Raw genomic sequence first — 18,936 nt, forward strand, 5'->3', positions numbered from 1 at the left:
TAGTGAAAAGTACATAGTTCTGCTATATAGTTAATACCATTATTCAAGATTAAATAATCACAGGAATGGATTGCTAATGTTTTTTTCTTCTCTTCCTCCTTCTGTTGTCTGATGTTTGAAATTTAGACATTTCATTGCTCATTAAAACCTGAGTCAGAGTGATTGGAGAACATGGTGAAAATCAAATCAGTTTTTTTTTAATCTCTCTCTGTTTCTTGTGCTTGTTATAAGCCGCATTAAGAGCACTAAGAAAGTTCAGAATATTATTTTAAAAAATGAAGTTCTATAAATAATTCTGAATTTAATTTATCATTCTCTGTCATTTATTACTATGACTAAACTAGGTGTCAAACATATACTGATATTATAGTTGTCAAGTGGTATGTAGTGATATGGCTTTTAAACCAACCCCATATTGGAAGTTTTGGTTTAGTTTTTCAGATCTCAGAATTTTTCAAGTATGAACTTTTATATAAATGGGATTGTGATCTCTTACTTTTCAAAAACATAGTATCATATTTTCACCATACAGATTGCTATCAATCCACAAATGGGTGTTGAACACCTGCTGTGAACAAGACATCCTCAACAGAAAGGGATATGACAAACACATGACATGCTCAGAGATGTCAGACTTCTTGCCTGTGTATTGCATTGTCAAATATAGCATGAGATCTTGGCTTGCAATCTGTGCAATTACATTCCTTTACCTCACATAACAGAAGGGCACAGCTTTTAATTTGATGAGTATTGAATGAAGTGCCATCAGTGGCATGTGGTAGGAACACTTGTCTTTTGAACTGTACAATATGTCCTAGCTCCTCTTTGGTAACACCCTGGTTTTAAAGGAACGATACATTGTAGGCTCACCAAGGAATATTTAGTTCTTCATTAGTATTTCTCATCCATATTACCCCACCTACTGCAGCAGAATATGTATGCACAGAGATAAGTGATCCCAGAAAAACTACTCTTACCCACAGGGTGATTCCTTTACATTCTTGTTCACAGAAACCATAACAGACTGATTTATCATCCTCAATAAACTTACAAAACAAGGCAAAATCATCAACATTGGTCTACGACTCCTGAGAGAAAGGTGCACAGGCTATTTTCAAAAGATGTGTGTGGCAAGCACTACGTTTTAAAAATGTACTGTTTTATTTTTATTCACAGTGTGGGAGGGAGTAGACAGCTGGTAGTGGGAGGACACCCACTAGTTGTCTCCAGTGAGTGGTGTGTGGTTGTGAGGAAAGCCTGGGTGTAAGTTTCACGCAGTCAGATCTTCAAATGGAGAAATGAAGTCCTCACTGGCACCAACTGGCTGCCCACGTGCAACTATTTTGCTAAAATAATAATAAAATAATAAAATAAACTTCTTTTAAGTTCATTATTTTTATTCCTATGTCTTTTGTTCTTGGAGACTAAAAGCTAGGAGCCCTCTCAATTCTAATCTTGGAAAATATTGGTCCTTTAAGAAATACTACTCTGAAGCCAGGCGTGGTGGCTTACGCCTGTAACCCCAGCACTTCGGGAGGCCGAGGCAGGCAGATCACCTGAGGTTAGGAGTTCGAGACCAGCCTGACCAACATGGAGAAACCCCATCTCTACTAAAAATACAAAATTAGCCGGGCATGGTGGCACATGCCTGTAATTCCAGCCACTCAGGAGGCTAAGGCAGGAGAAAGCCTTGAACCCAGGAAGTGGAGGTTGCAGTGAGCCGAGATCACGCCATTGCACTCCAGCCTGGGAAACAAGAGCGAAACTCCATCTCAAAAATTAAAAAATACAAATAAAAAACGGAAATACTACTCTGGAAACATAGGACTACAAAATGACTTTTTCTTTTTACAAGACCTGGATTTATTGTGGGGTTCTTCTATACGGAATAACACAGATAATTTAGATGAGGGCATTGGACTCTTCTGAAAGTCTAATGACTCTCTCCCCAGCAGGTAGATTTTAAATATGACTGTGAGAATTTCAGCAGTTATCTTGGGGAGCAGTTTAAAACCTTAATTGGTTGATAATGACACTATTTAATGTACAGAACAATTCTTGGGACTGTATCTTTCCAGAAGCATCAAGATTCCCCCACCTCCAACACTGTAAAAACCATGAAATAGTGACCAAAGCCTTCCATTTTCTCCAGGCTACTAAATAATATGTAGTTACAGCTCCAGTTATCTGGCTACAACCATGAAATTAAATACACTACGAGGTAGAATGAGACCCTATCTGTCTGCCTCGGGGTGTTTGTGGGGGTGTGTATGTGTATGTGTATGTATGTATATATAAACAGGCATATATGCGTACCCTCACCAACTACACACTCCTTTGGGAGGACCAGACAGTCCTGCTGGAAACATTGCAAAGTTCCGAAATTCCGAATTGTAACATTGTTTTCATGTTCTTTTTTAATTTCAGCTCTGTTTAACCTCATCCCTGTGGGTCTGCGAGTGGTGGCTATCCAAGGAGTTCAAACCAAGCTGTACTTGGCAATGAACAGTGAGGGATACTTGTACACCTCGGTAAGCCTTTGACTGTGTGCATGTTTTGACTATTCTAGTTTTCATCCGATATGAAAGAAAATGTGCTTTATATGTGTTATCATTACAGATTTCTGTGATGAGGAGAAGAATGTTGATGGAAATATTTCATTGAAAGGACAGATTAACTTTCTGTGAAAAATATATCTATTACCAATCTGTTATTTGAAGCAAGCATTTTAGTATATAATCAAACATTCACTGAACATTTTTTAATACAGTGTCATTTGGGTCGTTTTATATAGCATATAATGGTCTGTCTCGCTGCCGTGCTTTGCAGCTGTGGGAAAGAAAGTCATTTCCATAACTCAGTTGAACATATGTTTATCCAGGTTTACGCCTAAAAAAACATAATGAGGTCTCTCCCTCAGATCAACTCGAGGAAATGAAAACCAGTTCTTGAAGGGTTTCTAGAGTCCTATTTCTTTTCTTCAGTTTGATTAGAATAGAATTCCTGATTGCTTCTGCTTTAAATACAAGCACTATTTAACCTTTCCTTACCTATAAGTTCCTGCTTGTCTTTTTCTTGTAACTTCGGAGTGAACAAAATGAAAAATGGAACTTTTTCTCACATGAATGTATAAAGAATGTAGACTAAAATTCAGTATGGAACATGGGGCCAAATAAAACTTAAAAAAAATTTTGACATTTAGATATAAGCAAACTGATACAGTATTAGGGTTAAGATTTTATTCTTATTGGCAGATCTAGTTTCAGATTATAGGAGACTATTTGATATATGAATTTTTAATTTAACTTTATTTATTTATTTATTTATTTATTTATTTATTTATTATTATTGAGATAGAGTCTTGCTCTGTGGCCCAGGCTGGAGTGCAGTGGTGACACTCCATATTTTTACCAGAAACAAGAGTTTCGCCATGTTGGCCAGGCTGATCTCGAACTCCTGGTCTCAAATGATCCACCTGCCACAGCCTCCCAGGTTGATGGGATTACAGGCGTGTGCCACCATGCCCAGCGTAATATATGAATACTTTTAAATCTTTGTTTTGAATTCATGTATTTTAATAAAGGAAAAGAATGTTTAAAATGGAGAAAATTGCTTGTCGAACTTCTTACTAGCAAGTCTTGACGAAGGTTGTTAGTATGACTATAGAAATCTGTTCCTTAAACTTCAAGTGAAACACTACCTTTAACCACTCTTGCTCGCTTGTTTCCTGAATTTCTTTCAAAGCCAGCTGTACAGGAAGACTCTTGGTAGATATGGTGGAAACCATATCATAACCCTGTTTTGCAGAGGCCAAGATGGGAAAGAGGTGGGAGAAGAGTAAGGCCACAGAGGGCCTGTTTATTTGGTAAATCAGGTAGTTTGTTTCATATTATGATAAAAGATTATGAAAAAAAGATAATTATCAGCGTATAACTCAAACCCTCGTCACTATCAATATTCCTATCAGGCAATTTCAGCAGTCTGATTGCTTAATAAATATGGGGGGTTTGCTCCTTTTACTAAATGAAAAATGTGATTTAATGGCAAAGTTCATGAAATATGTCACTTTATTACTAGAGTGCTACTATAAAAGATAGGAAAGGGGATTTTATTTTAGATTTGTGTACTAAGGTAAGATAATTTAATTTTAAGTAATTTCCTTTAGATCAACAGACTCTCTCAACAGGACCAGATACAAAGGTAGGTTTTTTAATAAAATAGATGCTTTCTGAAAATATTGTGAAGGCATGATAAGGAAACAGAATATACTGGGCATACGTTTGAGAAAGCACATGCCAGATATCATATGAAGTAATTACTGATAAATCATCCAGAATTTCAGTGGGTTGTAGTCACCATTATGGTGCCCTGATGAGAAAAGCTGACTAAATATAAATTTTGCAACATCACAATTGAAGAACGTACTTTGGAAATAATATTTAAGTAAGAATGTAGAAAATTATTTAACTTGGGTTTTATGTCAGGTGCCCCCACTCAAGAAAATTAGGGCATTCAACATTACACTTAAGGAACCAATATTGAAAATGTGTAGCCTACCATTCAAATTAATCATTATTCCAGCAAACTGATAAATGTCAATGTGAGCTCATTTCTAAGAAAGGCTTCCCAGGGAAATGAGGACTATAGATTGGTGAACTTCCTTTCCATCATGGGTGGGCCAATATATATCCAAATGTGGCACACCTTGTATGTATTTCCTATGAAGAAAAAAGAAGCCTTAAGTAAGTGTTTCTATTAGAGAAAAGGAACTATGTTTTTGTTAAGGAGGAAATATGCCTGATTGATGGTCCTGGAGTTCATATATGGAAAGAATATCCAAATTAGTCTGCTCCAGAAAATAAATCAGAATCCTCTTTAGAATTAATTTTCCAGTTCTTCCAATTACTCCTTATCGATTGTGGCTGGGAATCCATTCACCAAGTTGATCACCATCCTCAGTGGGCACTTCATTTTGTTATCATCTTATTTAAAGTGTGGTGCCCAGACTATTTAGGATGGAGTTCTCTCCTAATAACTTCCGCAACTTATATGGCTGAGATCAAAAGCTTAATGAAATACCATGTTTCATCAAGAAGAGACAGCAACCAAAGAGGAAGGATCACTCTTCCCTTGCATAAAACCATGGCACTTCTACTACAGAAATGCTACATGCAATTTTGCAAAGTGTCTCTTAGCAAAGAGAAGGACAATGACATAAAGAGAAAGCGAAAGTAAGCAAAGGAGGTAAGGGGCTGCTGATGTGGGGAAGTTAAAAAAAAATTGGTGAAGGATGACTACAGTCTGCCTAAAAAGGAATTGCAGTGGGAATGGCTAAAAGGAGATGGATTACTGAGATATTTCAGAGGTAGAATCATCAGGATTTGGTGGCTGATTGGATTTGGAAGGAAAGCAGAACCACCATACATGGTTAAACATATATGGTCGCCATTCACTGCATAGATGAGAATGAGGTGTCTTCAGGTAGAGAATTTTAAAAAAAGTCTTCACAGAAGTGCTCAGTGGATTATCAGGGGTCATGAGGGAGAGGGGGAATTTTGCCTCTGGCATTTGGGCTGATGGTGAAGCTATTAACCAAGTGGAAATAAAGGGGGAAAAAAGCAGATCTGAGGAAGATACCTGAGTATAGCTTTCAAGGGATATTTGAAAATATGAACCTAGCACTTGAGAAAGAGACCTGAACTAGAAATAGAACTCGGGCGTTATCACATGTAGGTAGCAGTCGATGCCGTGGAAATAATTATGAGAATATGTAGCATAAGAAGAGGAGAGAGCTTGTCAAATAGTATTAGAAAATAACAGCATGGAAGTGACCAGCAGAGGAAGAATAACTAATTATGGCAGATATAATGGTATTGCAAAAACTAAATGGGGAAAGAGTTTTAAGAAGAGTCAGGAATGTGAAATGTTTCATATGTTGTGGGTGATCTTAACAAAAGCAGTTTCAGTGGAATGTTGGGAACAGAAGCCAGATTCTAGTGGCTTGAGGAGTAAATGGGATGAGAGGAAGTAGAGGCAACAGGTATGGAATTTCTAAGGGAAGGGAAGGGTTGGGTGTATATTTAGGGCAGAATACAGGGTTGAGGAAGACTAAGGGTTCTTTGGTTAAGGATGTCACTTGAACATATTTGTTAAGTAAAGGAAAGGAACACATAGAAAGGGAGTGATTAAAGACATAAGAAACGGTATTCTTAATGGAGTGGAGCTGCAGAAGAGATGGAAGGGTGATGGAATTAAGTATAAGTGAAAGAATTACATTCATCTTGAAAAGAAGGGACACGGAATCTATGATAGGAGACAAAGAGATGAAGACAGATGCAGACATAGGTTTACTGAGTCTGCAAGTGATAGACAAGGAAATAGAAGAATTTTCTATCAGATGATCTGCATTTTTCCATTAAAGTAGAATAAGAGGTCACCTATTGAAAGTCAAAGGTGTGGGGGTAACCGTAGGTAAACAGGGGTGGGAACAACTGTTTTGGGCAAGGGGAGTGGAAACAGTTTAATAAACAAGAGTAGGTTAGCTAAGGCCGTGGGTCACATCCAGCCCACTACCTGTTTATGAAAATAAAGTTTTATTGGAACGCAGCCACACCCATTCATTTACTTATTGTCTATGGCTGCTTTTGCACTGCAACAGCAGAGTTGAATAGTTGCAACAGAGCCCTTATGGCCCACAAAGCCTAAATTATTTACCAAATAACTTGTCCCTTTACCTCCCAGAAAGTTTGCTGACCCCTAGATTGTAATTAGATAATGAGTCTCAGTCATAGGTACCCATCAGAATTACCTGGGGACCTTTAAAAAATTCCATTCTTTGTGTTACACTTGGACCAATTCTATCAGAATATCCAAGAGTGGGATCTATGCATGAATATTTTCGAAAGTTCCCAGCTAATGCTTATGAAAACCACTGATCTGAGCTTAAGAAAAATGATTGTTGAATAGCACTGAGGCATTGAGGACCCACCACTGAAGTCAGAAACCATGAGTTTATATGCACTTAATCATTTGTTCCAAATTCCTGATACCAATGTTTTTCTGTTTTTGCAAGCAAATTGCTTTTACATTTTTGAAGGAACATTTCTTGAGATGATAGAAAATGCTGACCCCTGGAAGAGGCTTTCTTATTTTATCTTTTTCTTTATTCTACCTTCTTTTGCATTTCTACTTCTATATCCCTCAATTTTTTTGGGGGGGGGGATTCAACTTTACAGTTTTTACCAATTTTTTTCTCCCTTTTGGCCATTAAATAAAGAAACAACACCTCCACATTGTTATTGTTACAGAGATAGCAATTTATTTTCCATGATTAATCTCGGAATTCTTGCACTGCACTCTCCCTTCCCCCCCTCTTTTTTTTCTTGTTGCCATGGGGGACAGACTTGATGTAGGCTCAAGTGGCAGTGCAAAACCATCTGTGGCACAGAGAATCATAATTAGCCATTATTTCATAACATATTTACTTTTGTCCGTGATGTATGCTGAGTCTTTCTGGGACTGCAAGGAAGTTGTTATTTATTGTGCAGAGAGAATTTTGTTCTTACCTTTGGTTTTCTTTAGAAATAATAAGGAGTTGTACACAGGCTTTTGAGAGTTCCTCAAAATTTCACAGTATGAATATTTAATAGCATAAAGCTGTTTGTAATAAATGTTTTAAAACTGCTTGAAATAAATATTCATTAACTATAGAAAGTCCAGTGTCTTAAATATTAAAAAATTCCCATTCTATGTCTACTTTAATAAGAAATAACAGATATTAGAAACAGGATAGCAAAAACTCAAAGTTAAGTCAAAAACATTATTTTTTTTTTATTTTGGAATGTTCTAGAACTCATTAGCAGCAGTTCTACCCACATAATTACTTACCTTTCAAAAAAATTTAGTTTTCCTTTTTCACAATACACAGTATTGCTTGGGTTGAGGTTGGGGCAGACAAAATGTATAGACAAGTAGAAATCCTTTGACAAGCCTTTTTCATTCATGAATTTCCAGGGAAAACTTGTGGGAGTGATTTTACTGTCATGTTTTGTAGTCCTGGGACTACCACAGCAAAATAGATGCAAGACCAGAAAGCAGTCCTCTTTCTGAGAGTCAGCTTGATGCCATGGGAATGAGACAGCTTGTGTTACTAATCCCAACGGCTCAGTCAGACTGCAATCTGAGCTAAGGGGACATATTTTTCGTCTCTACTGGATTATTTTCACATGCCTTAAATTTACCGTTTCTTCTCTCATTACATAGAGTTGTTCTTACATTCCACTCACAGCATCTAATAATGCAATCTCCTTTGAAGGAATCACTATCAGAAATAGTGACAAATAAAACAATACCAGCCCCTTAGCAGTTGTGACACCTTAGCTTCACTTGTTTTATTCTTTGACAACTTAGATTTGCTTTCCTTTAAGAATGTTCTATGCCTAAGTTAATATTTAGATTATATTTAATGCATTTAGCTTGGGTTTTAAAATGTTAGAATTTTTTAACACATACTGCAAATTTTTGGCCATTGTAAAATCAGTTAAGAATTACCGCTTTAAACAAACTAAATATGAGAAATATAAATATTAAATGGAAAAATTCTTCATTTGACTATGCCTCTAAACACGTTACATTTAGAGAGATGCATTTGATTACTGAGGTGTGTGATGTATGAATACATGCAAAAATATTCTTAGAATGCTTTTGCTGGTGAACAGGGAAAAGCCTGAGATGGCAGCCCAAGATGCAGCATTTAGATAATTCAATTAGTAAGTGTTTTGTCATTTTCCTTGTTCTCAAAGACACTAACATTGAGTTTGTCAGTCATATGTTAACATTCTCGGTAACTTCAGAATCCCTGAAGATGACCCGTCCAACAAAACTGGTCTCAAGTTCTGTGACCTTTTTTAACTGTAAGGATATTTTTCTATTTCTCAGCCTGATCAATCTCATGGCCATACTCTTGGACCTTTTCATATTCCAGGCTATTGACCACTTTTCCATTATCTATTACCTCCTCCTTTTTTAAAACAGCTTGAATGAGATATAGTTCACATATGTTAAAATCATCCATTTAAAGTGTGTACAATTCAGTTTTTAGTATATTTCACAAGGCTGTCCAACCATCACCACTGTGTAATTCTAGAATATTTTCATCACGCTAAATGAAGAAATTATACCAATTAATAGACGCACCTTATCCCTTTCTCCAGTCTCAGGCAAACATTAGTTTACTTTGTCTCTCTATGGATTTGCCTATTTGGAACATTTCATACAAAAGGAATACAATATATGGCCTTTTATGACTGTCTTCTTTCACTTAGCGTAAAGTTTAAAAGACTCCTACACGTTGTAGCATGTATCAGTACTTCATTCCATATGATGGCTGAGTAATATTCCATTGTATGTTCCTACATTGGTTTATTCATTGTCAGTTGATGGACATTTGGGTTGTTTCCCCAAATACCTGCGTAGCTGCTTCCTTCTTTGTTCACGTCTCAACTGGAGTGACATTCTTTAGAAAGGTCATCTCTGACCACCTTAACTAAAGCAGTACATTCACTGTCTGTATTATCCACATTTATCTTCTTCAAGGCATTATCACTATTTAAAATTATTATTTTGTGTGTTTATTTTGCAACTTCTCCAACTAGAATTTAACATGTTGACAGCATATATTGTGTTTTTCTTATTCACTACCGTATCCCCAGTGCCTTGATTAATGCATGCTGTTGTTTTCTGAATACATATTTAATGACTGACTTTATTGTCATCAAAAGGGAAAGATAATACATACTTATAGTCCGATTTTAGTTCCTTTGCTTAAAACTTTTTTTTCGGAAATAACTTCAAACTTAGAGAAAGCTCGCAAGAATAACACTAGTACAAATGACTCCATATATCCTATCCTCCAATTCATTTTGCTTCATTTGCTTTATCATTTGTTCTTTCTTTCCCATACACACACAGTTTTCTGAGCCATTTGAGAGTATGTTCTGCCCCGGCACTTTACACCTATTTCCTAAGAATAGGGATGTTCTCTTATATACTGACAGTAATGAACTGCAGTAAATGTAACATTAATACAATATTCTATCTAGTCGACTGTCCATATTCCAATTTTTTAAGTGAAAAATATGTTCATGTTTTCCTTCAGTAGAGAATCCAGTCTAGGGTCAGTTACAGCATTGGCATATCTTCTTAGTCTCTTTTAATCTAGAACATTTCCAGAGACTTTCTTTGTGTTTTATGACATTAGAATTTTTGAAGACAAGAGTCCACTTTCTAATTTTAAAATAAGCATTCACAATTTTGGGTTTGCTTGATGGTTTTTCTTAATTCAATTGAGATTAAGCATTTTAGCCAGAGTACTGCATAGGTGATGGTAAGTCCTTCTTAGGTATCACATCTGGAGGTAGGCAATATCCACTTGCCCCTCGTTGGACGTTAATTTTGATGATAAAATCAAGGTGCTAACTGATTTCCCCCTCTATAATGCTTGGTTTTCTGGGTATTTGTGTGTGTGTGTATGTGTGTGTGTTTCAACTAGTAAATAATCCACTGGGAGACACTTTGAGACCATGTAAATATCCTGCTCCTAAGAGCCCAGTTTTTAATATTATGTTTTCAGCAATCCCAAACCTCTTTAGAAAAGTAAAATAATTAGTCTATAAATTGACAAATGACCAATGATTCCCAGATATGTCATATAAGTTTACTGATAACTAAACTGAGGTAGAAAAAAATAACATGGCCAGGCGTGATGGCTCACTCCTGTAATCCCAGCACTTTGGGAGGCCAAAACGGGTGGATCACCAGGTCAGGAGATCGAGACCATCCTGGCTAACACGGTGAAATGCCGGGTCTACTTTAAAAAAAAAAAAAAAAATTAGCCGGGCTTGGTGGCAGGCGCCTGGAGTCCCAGCTACTCGGGAGTCTGAGGCAGGAGAATGGCATGAACCCGGGAGGCGGAGGGTGCAGTGAGCCAAGATCGCGCCACTGCACTCCAGCCTGGGCGACAGAGGGAGACTCCATCTCAAAAAATGAAAAGAAAAGAAAAGATTAACATTTTTTTCAAAAAAAAAAAAAAGTCATAAAAAATATGATCTGGCAGCAGTTTCTGGAATCAGCATTCTAGTCACTGGGCTTAAATACAATTAATGGAAGGGTTGTTTGCATTGTTTCGGTGCAATAACATCGATTCTGATACATGTTTTAATTTGACACCATGAGTAGGGGGTTGGTTCATGTTAAGATGCCTCAGATGTTCAGTATGTTTACCTGTCAACTGCAGGCTTACGCTTTTGCTGATTTGTTTACTTCCTATGATTTTAATGTGTGACAATTGAAGACCTAATTTTCAATGGTATGGCTTTGCATCTTTAACTCTTATTCTAATACAGAAAGGATGTCAAACTTTAGATGAACTCATAGATCAATTTACAGTGATGAATGTACTTCTAGCAAATATTTGTAGCACGTAAAATGTTTGAATTATATCAGATGGTATATCAGCAGGTACATCTAATTTCAATTCTGGTGTTACTTTTTAGAGGCTTAAAAATCTAATAGAATTAAATGGAGAGCTTTGTTTAATAATGAAAACTCTTTAGGGAAGTGATATGGACTCAATTATGGAAGGAAATTGATTTAAAATAAACACAAGCAGTATCACATCCAATATTGAAGAAAATGATCATTATAAAATAAAACAATCAAAAAGCATAGGCACAAAGGTATTCTAACTTCTGATTAAAACTTTTGCTTATTGATATATGTCAGTTAATTAACAAATTGTTGAATTTGGTTTATTTAATATAAAATTGGAAAAGTGTTTACTATCAAAACTTAGGTTCCTAATTTTGGTGTGTAGTATACATTTGATAAACTTTTTTGATGAATCCTTTAATTTTATGGGATTAAACATTTCTGATGAATGTTTTCAGTTCACACTAATGGTTTGTATGGGTAATTATACAAACACATATTTCTGAATGCTATCATTAGAAATGGAAAATACAGAAAGTTAAATTTTTACAGGAAAAAAGCAGAGAAAAATATGCAAACTTTGTTTATTACTAAATGGATCTGCTAGCTCTTATGTTTTAAAGAGGTGTCCAGCTATTGATTTGGTGTTATTAAGATGAAAATCTTTAAATTTATTGCAGTGAAAAATATACAGAAGTAGCAATATTCATCTTAGATTTTTCTTCCAAACACAAGTAAATCAGCATAATTTTCAAGGCCAGAAAACATTTCCTACATCACAGATTGTTTCACGTTTATTATTCTTTGCAGTTAATGTAAGTTTCACTAAAATATGAAAGAAAATCTAGCTTGGCATTATTTGTATATGAAATTGCATAAATCTGGTTGCTTGTACCTTCAAAGTCAACTATTTTCTCTTTACGGACTCTAAAAAAATATCAAAAAATGGGTAAAGTATTCAGGGTGATGGTCTAGTGTTTTAGATGTAAGAATGACTGAGGATGGTACTTTCTGAGAAATCAGGGAAACAGTATTGTTTGTAGCTAAATGGAATGTGACTGGCTCTGTATTCTGTTTTAGAGGCCAAGTTGAAAAAAATAATACAAATTAGAGGTCATGGAGCACATATTTAACAGAGTGTTTCATGGTTTTAACTCTGAAGCTAAATTCATATTTGTGGGAAAAAGCCAGACTCTTGAAGCTAAACAATAAAATAATTGGCAAGAATGACTAAGAGGAATTTTAGCAAGTAAAGCCAGATGTAAGGGGATTTACACACACACACACACACACACACACACGCACACATGCACACGCACATATAAGAAAGACAAATGGAAAAATGTAATGTTATATTCATTGCTCTGTTGCTATAACGGCACTAGTTATTTTGGAATTCCTAAAATAATTCTAAGTTTTAAATACATAACCTACACTGAACATTTGGAGATTGCTCTAGCAACATATTTGGTAATGCTAAATAGCTTTATGAAAGACAGCAAATACGACTTTTTAGCTTTATTTTATGTGATTACCCAGTGATTCTCATGTCTTGGTGAAGACATTGTTTTTAGTCTCTATTTCCTTGTTTTTATAAAAAAAAAAAAAAAAAACTCAGCAAAACATTTTTCCCATGAACCTTGTGCATTGAAATAGTTTGCCTACAAAATCCTATGCTCGTTAATTAGTAACTGATTTGTTTTCTCTCTACTTCCGAATTAGTCATAGAGCAGCCTAGCAAAAGTAAGCTTTCAACACATATTTATTGAAATAATTAATAGGGATGTGTATAATAAAACATAAAGACTGATGATATTATTTCTGTCAGGCCTATTGAATATTTCGAATAAGTTGCAGAGATCAATTGTAAACTTTTGTGGGTCCTCTGAAGTGGTAACGTTTTAAAATTACATAAGAAAGTGAATTACTGAGACACAAGAAAAAAAAATTGGAAGCTACAGCACTGGTTTCAATGATTACACCACTTAAAGGGAATTGTGACTTCTGAATAGGGAAATTTTAAATGAAAGCATTTTCTGATCATTGTAATAGCTGTAACCAAGGTTAATAACTGGCAAGCCCCTGAATAATACATATAATGTATTTTGTCCAGGCTGAATGTGTGAATAGATAACACATCTATGCTAACATTCTGATTAAGTTATTCATCAGATAACCTGATGCTAACTACTTTTGACAGTTCTGGAAATAGAAGTACTGTGAAAGCCTCAATTGATTTCTTGGATGGATTTTTCACATAGCCAGCAGCCATGATATATAACACCTCCTTTTAAAAAGGCCTCAGATGTGTATAGGAATTCTGGCATATCATATAACAAAAGTAATTAAAATTAGGTATGATGTGCATTTTTACCTAAGAAAAAATGTCCTGTAAGGATTTGGAAGAGTCATATGTAAATAACCCCAAAGTATTATAACTTAGACTGTAATAATACGAAGGGTGAAAAATGTCTGATAGAAAGAGGATGTGAATCATTCCATAATACTTTCATAATTGTCAGTGAGATACCAGGAAATGAAAGTCATAGCTTTCAGAAATGAAATCTGAACAGGTAAAACTTCATTGTGTATAGTAAATACTATAACAAAAAACCTGTGTTCAACAAATCTATTGCTATATCCTGGCCACAAAATCAGCAAGGCTATAACAAAAGTCCTCTTTAGAGTGCTTGTTTGTTGATCTGCTTAAAGACGTCTTAAAAATATTTAAAGTATTCCCTGGTTCCTTCCCATGTCATAACAATGATTCACTGTAATAAACGTGTTAACGAAAGAGCCTCTTTGCAGTGCTATTTTCACTGAGGAAGATAGAGCCTACGGGAGACCTGAAGCTGAGAGCTTTCATATTGTATCATAACCTTTGAAGTAGAAATTCCCTGAAAACTCTCTTCATTGCTCTTCGAGTCTCAGAGAGCCCAGTCGCACATCTAATCTCCCAGAGAAGTCGAAGCATAAAATGGTCCAGAAGCTTTGCCAACCAATTGATTAGCATATACCTGTTGAATATCCATAAGCTACTAGGCACCCCAAACCATGATCATGTTGATCCATCCATACTGTCAATGTCTGGGATTTATAGTATACATAAGGAGATTCATCCCAGATTCAGATCTGTAATTGTTAATAGTTGATCTACTACAGGATCAGCATAAACTGTTTCATCCTGACTTCTGCAGCTTGGCAATGCTATTTTTAGCCCAGAACTCACTGTAAGAAGATTCCATAGAGGGAAACAATTTGAATGCCTTGGGATGGGGGTGGGTGAGAGTGCATCATTATGGAAATTTACCAGTTATATCAAACAATATATATTGGTTGCTTGGCACCACAGACTTTAGCAGATCACACTAAGATCATGCTTATATGCCATGAGGAGGTAAAATTGAATACACTGGAAAATGCTTTTCAATCATATCAGGAAATGATGTAGGATAAAATGCTTTAAAGTTTTTATATATGTGTGACACAGAAAAAAAAAGGCTCCCACTTACCCAGCACAAGTGGATTACAGTAGATTCAACCAACCAAAGCGTTTAGATGTATCAGAGTCCACCTCACATGTTTGGCCAATGACACAGGGATATATTTCCCTCCATTTTTCTATAACTTCAAGTTCCAATAGTAGGCATAGCAAAGAGAAACAATGCTGACCCATAGCGAGAGGTATAATTTCCTGAATCTATAACATGCAATATATATTAACACCTGGTATTTTGAGGAACGGAAAGTGCTTATTTCTCTAAAAAAAAAAAGAGTTATCATTTTCTCCTATTGACTTTCACGAGTGACGAGGAAACAGAGCAAAGTTTTGACCCTCCTATCTCCTCCTTCTTTGAGATCCCCATTACTCATTTACCCCTTCCCTGTAGTTAGATGAGTGGTTAACACTAGAAGCAATAAGTGGAAACAAAACACATTTATTAAAGCTCTTCATTACATTTATGTTCCTCAAATCTTTACCAGTAAGGGAAGCGACCTGGCCAGCTCATTATGTTTCTCTGTACTCCTCTAGTCCCAAAAATAATTGTTTGCTTGAACAAAAAAGTTCTGCTTTCAGTAGGGCTGTCAAAAAATCAAAGCTCACGTACATCACAAGGGTATTTCAGTCAAACAATTATTAAATTTCACATAAGAAAATACACTCAACAGATACTTTAAATGCCATCCCTGATCAAGGCATGAGACTATTCAAACAAATAATTAAACTTGAAAATAGGGGGTCAACAGAATCGTGATGGGTGGTTTTGCTGAGTTATTTTCTTTGCTGTGGACCTTGGCCTTAAATGTCCACATGGAGGGCAAACAGAGCAGCATTTTATTTCATTTTCTATTTCCCAATATCCTACTTACTTGAGGTATGCTTTCGCTTCAGATTTTGAGGTCAGACTTTTCTTCTCTATAACTCAGCCTTTTGCCTCGTCTGCTCAGCGGCAGCTATCTTGAACCTCAGAAGCCTTGGTGAGACTAGGAGTTTCAGCATCAAAAGAGGTGTTTGGTTTGGTTTGGTTTGGTTCATTTGTTTTTCAGTGTCTATAACACATTCTAGTGATGCTTATCAGTTTGCAGGAACCACTGATGGTCCTTGCTGTCAGAGGCAAGGGCTCTGCCACTTGGGGCGTGAGTATTGGTGTAGACCCAAGGAGAAAGTTGTTTTGCAACAAACCGCCTGGATAGTAGTGTTGCTTTGTAATTATGTAAAATCAAGACATTCAAAAGATGCTGGCAGATAAATGAGAGATAATAATAGTAAAGAAACAAGAATTCCAGAAATGTAAAACAATTCTGAATTAGATTTATTTCAGACCTAGCTACCTTTCTTTTTGGCAGTCAGGACACCATTCTTGGGAGTTTCAGGGAATCAAAATGAAAATGAAAGGCAGTTTCTTACGCAAGGTTTTTAGTATTCTCTGAAATTCTGACTAACCTCTGCCCTCAGGGTTCAACAGTATGAGAACTCCTGGTCCAGATGCCCAGTAATCTCTGTATCACGTCTGTAATAAAAAATACAGTGTAAAAAGGAGTAAATTCAGTTATTTAGTGGTGAAAATGATATGATGACAGATATCTTCAAAGACGCTTGTCATTGATTTTCTCTCCATCTGTGCTAATATTCACATGCATACCTATGCAAATAGGCTTTAAATGATTTGATTCCATTCCCAAAAGTCAGATTCTCCTCTTGTTCATTTAGCATTTTTCTATTAGGATATTTGAAAAAAGTATTTTTTATGGTAAATATGGAAGCATTTCAGCAATCTTCTTTTTATATGGTCAGTTTTCCATTTTGAAGTGGAAACACTCATCCTTCTTGTCAGAATTATTGTGAACTGCCTAAGTTTAAAAATTGGAACCATGATGAGATTTGATTGTTACTGGAGTAGGTTTTTTTTTTAAGTTTTTTTACTGATATATAATAATTGTACATATTTGGGGGGTATGCGTTATATTTTAATACATGTATACAACGTGTAATTATCAAATCAGGGTAACTGAGACATCTATCCCTTCAAACATTTCTCAATTCTTTGTGTTGGGAATGTTTCAGATCTTCTAGCTATTTTGAAAGATACAATAAATTTTTGTAAACTATAGTCTTCCTACTGTACTATCAAATACTAGAATGTATTCCTTTTATCTAACTGTATTTTTGTACCCATTAACCAACTTTTCTGCATTCCCCCTCCCACCTACTTTTCCCAGACTCTCGTAACCATCATTCTACTCTCTACCTCCATTAAGATCCAATTTTTGGGGCCAGGCATGGTGGCTGACACCTGTAATCCCAGCACTTTGGGAGGCCCAGGTGGGCAGATCACAAGGTCTGGAGATCGAGACCATCCTGGCTAACATGTTGAAACCCCATCTCTACTAAAAAAAAAAAAATACAAAAAATTAGCTGGGCATGGTGGCATGCGCCTGTAATCCCAGCTACTCTGGAGGCTGAGGCATGAGAATTGCTTGAACCTGGAAGGTGGAGGTTGCAGTGAGCCAACATCGCACCACTCACTGCACTCCAGCCTGGGCGACAGAGCAAGACTCCGTCTCAAAAAAAAAAAAAAAAAAAAAAAAAAAAATCCAATTTTTTTAGTTCCCATATGCAATTGAGAACACGCAGGATTTGTCTTCCTGTGTCTGGCTTATTTCACTTAACATAATGACCTCCCGTTCCATCCATGTGGCTGCAAATGACATGATTTTATTCTTTTTTATGGCTGAATAATATTGCATTGTTTATATGTACCACATTTTCTTTATTCGTTCATTTGTTGATGGACACTTAGGTTGATTCCATATCATAGCTCTTGTGAATAGTACTGCAGTAAACATGAGAATGCAGATATCTCTTTGATATGCTGATTTCCTTTCTTTTGGATGTATACCCAGTAGTGGGGTTGCTGGATCATATGGTAGTTTTATTTTTAGTATTTTGAGGAACCTCCATACTGTCTTCCATAATAGCTGTACTAGTTTACATTCCCAACAGTGTAGAAGAATCCTCCTTTCTTCACATCCGCACCCAACATCTGTTATTTTTTGTCTGTTTTATATTAGCCATTTTAACAGAGGTGAGATGATATCTCATTATTTTGATTTGCATTTTCCTGATGATTAGTGATGTTGAGCATATTTTTCATGTGTCTGTTGAAGAGTTGTATGTCTTCTTTTGAGAAATGTCTATTCAGGTCCTTTGCCCATTTTATAATTGGATATATTCATTTATTTATTTATTTTTGCTATTGAGTTGTGTTCATTGTATATGCTGCTTATTAATCCCTTTTTAGGTGGACAGTATGCAAATATTTTCTCCCATCTGTAGGTTGTCTCTTCACTCTGTTGATTGTTTCCCTGCTGTGCAGGAACTTTTTAGCTTCATGTATTGTCTATTTTTTAAATTTTATTTTCTGTGCTTTTAAGGTTTTACCGAAAAAATCTTTGCCAAGACCAATGTCCTGTAGCATTTTCTGAATGTTTTCTTTTATTAATTTCACAATTTCAGGACTTACATTTAGATCTTTAATACGTTTTGGGTTTATTTTTGTATATGTTGAATGTGGTAGGTTATTGTACTAGCTAAATGCTGACCTAAAAGCATGCTGAAGGAAGATAGATCATTATTTTGTTTTGGATTCTTACATTGCTTTAACCACCCGTGCTTAATTGTTTTATTATTATTTCCTGAAATATTATTATACTTAATTGAATACTAAGTCAACCTTTAAGAGGCTTTATATATACACATTCTGGGCTTTTTCTAAGTATAACTAATCATCAAGTATAGGTGTCATTTACACAGTTTGTTTGAGTCACTCGTTTCATATGATATAATTTTCTTAGCTGACATTGTATAGATTTTATCAAACCTAAAATTGAGTAATACAAGAAATTCTACCACGACATCAATGTCATTTGCATAGAGGTGTAAGTATA

The 18,936-nt window shown here is 35.7% G+C and overlaps 1 protein-coding gene across 2 annotated transcripts in view; it reads left to right on the forward strand.

Moving 5' to 3' along the window:
- Nucleotides 1–18,936, forward strand: part of FGF13 (fibroblast growth factor 13) — a 220,040-nt gene that overhangs the window by 148,264 nt on the left and 52,840 nt on the right. For both annotated transcript variants that reach the window (XM_031660623.1, XM_003918350.5), the window contains exon 3: nt 2,428–2,531. In XM_031660623.1, coding sequence (XP_031516483.1) covers nt 2,428–2,531 — 104 coding nt within the window. The remainder of the gene's footprint in view (nt 1–2,427; nt 2,532–18,936) is intronic.

The sequence above is a fragment of the Papio anubis genome, chromosome X, assembly GCF_008728515.1.
Source record: "Papio anubis isolate 15944 chromosome X, Panubis1.0, whole genome shotgun sequence".
Taxonomy (NCBI): domain Eukaryota; kingdom Metazoa; phylum Chordata; class Mammalia; order Primates; family Cercopithecidae; genus Papio; species Papio anubis.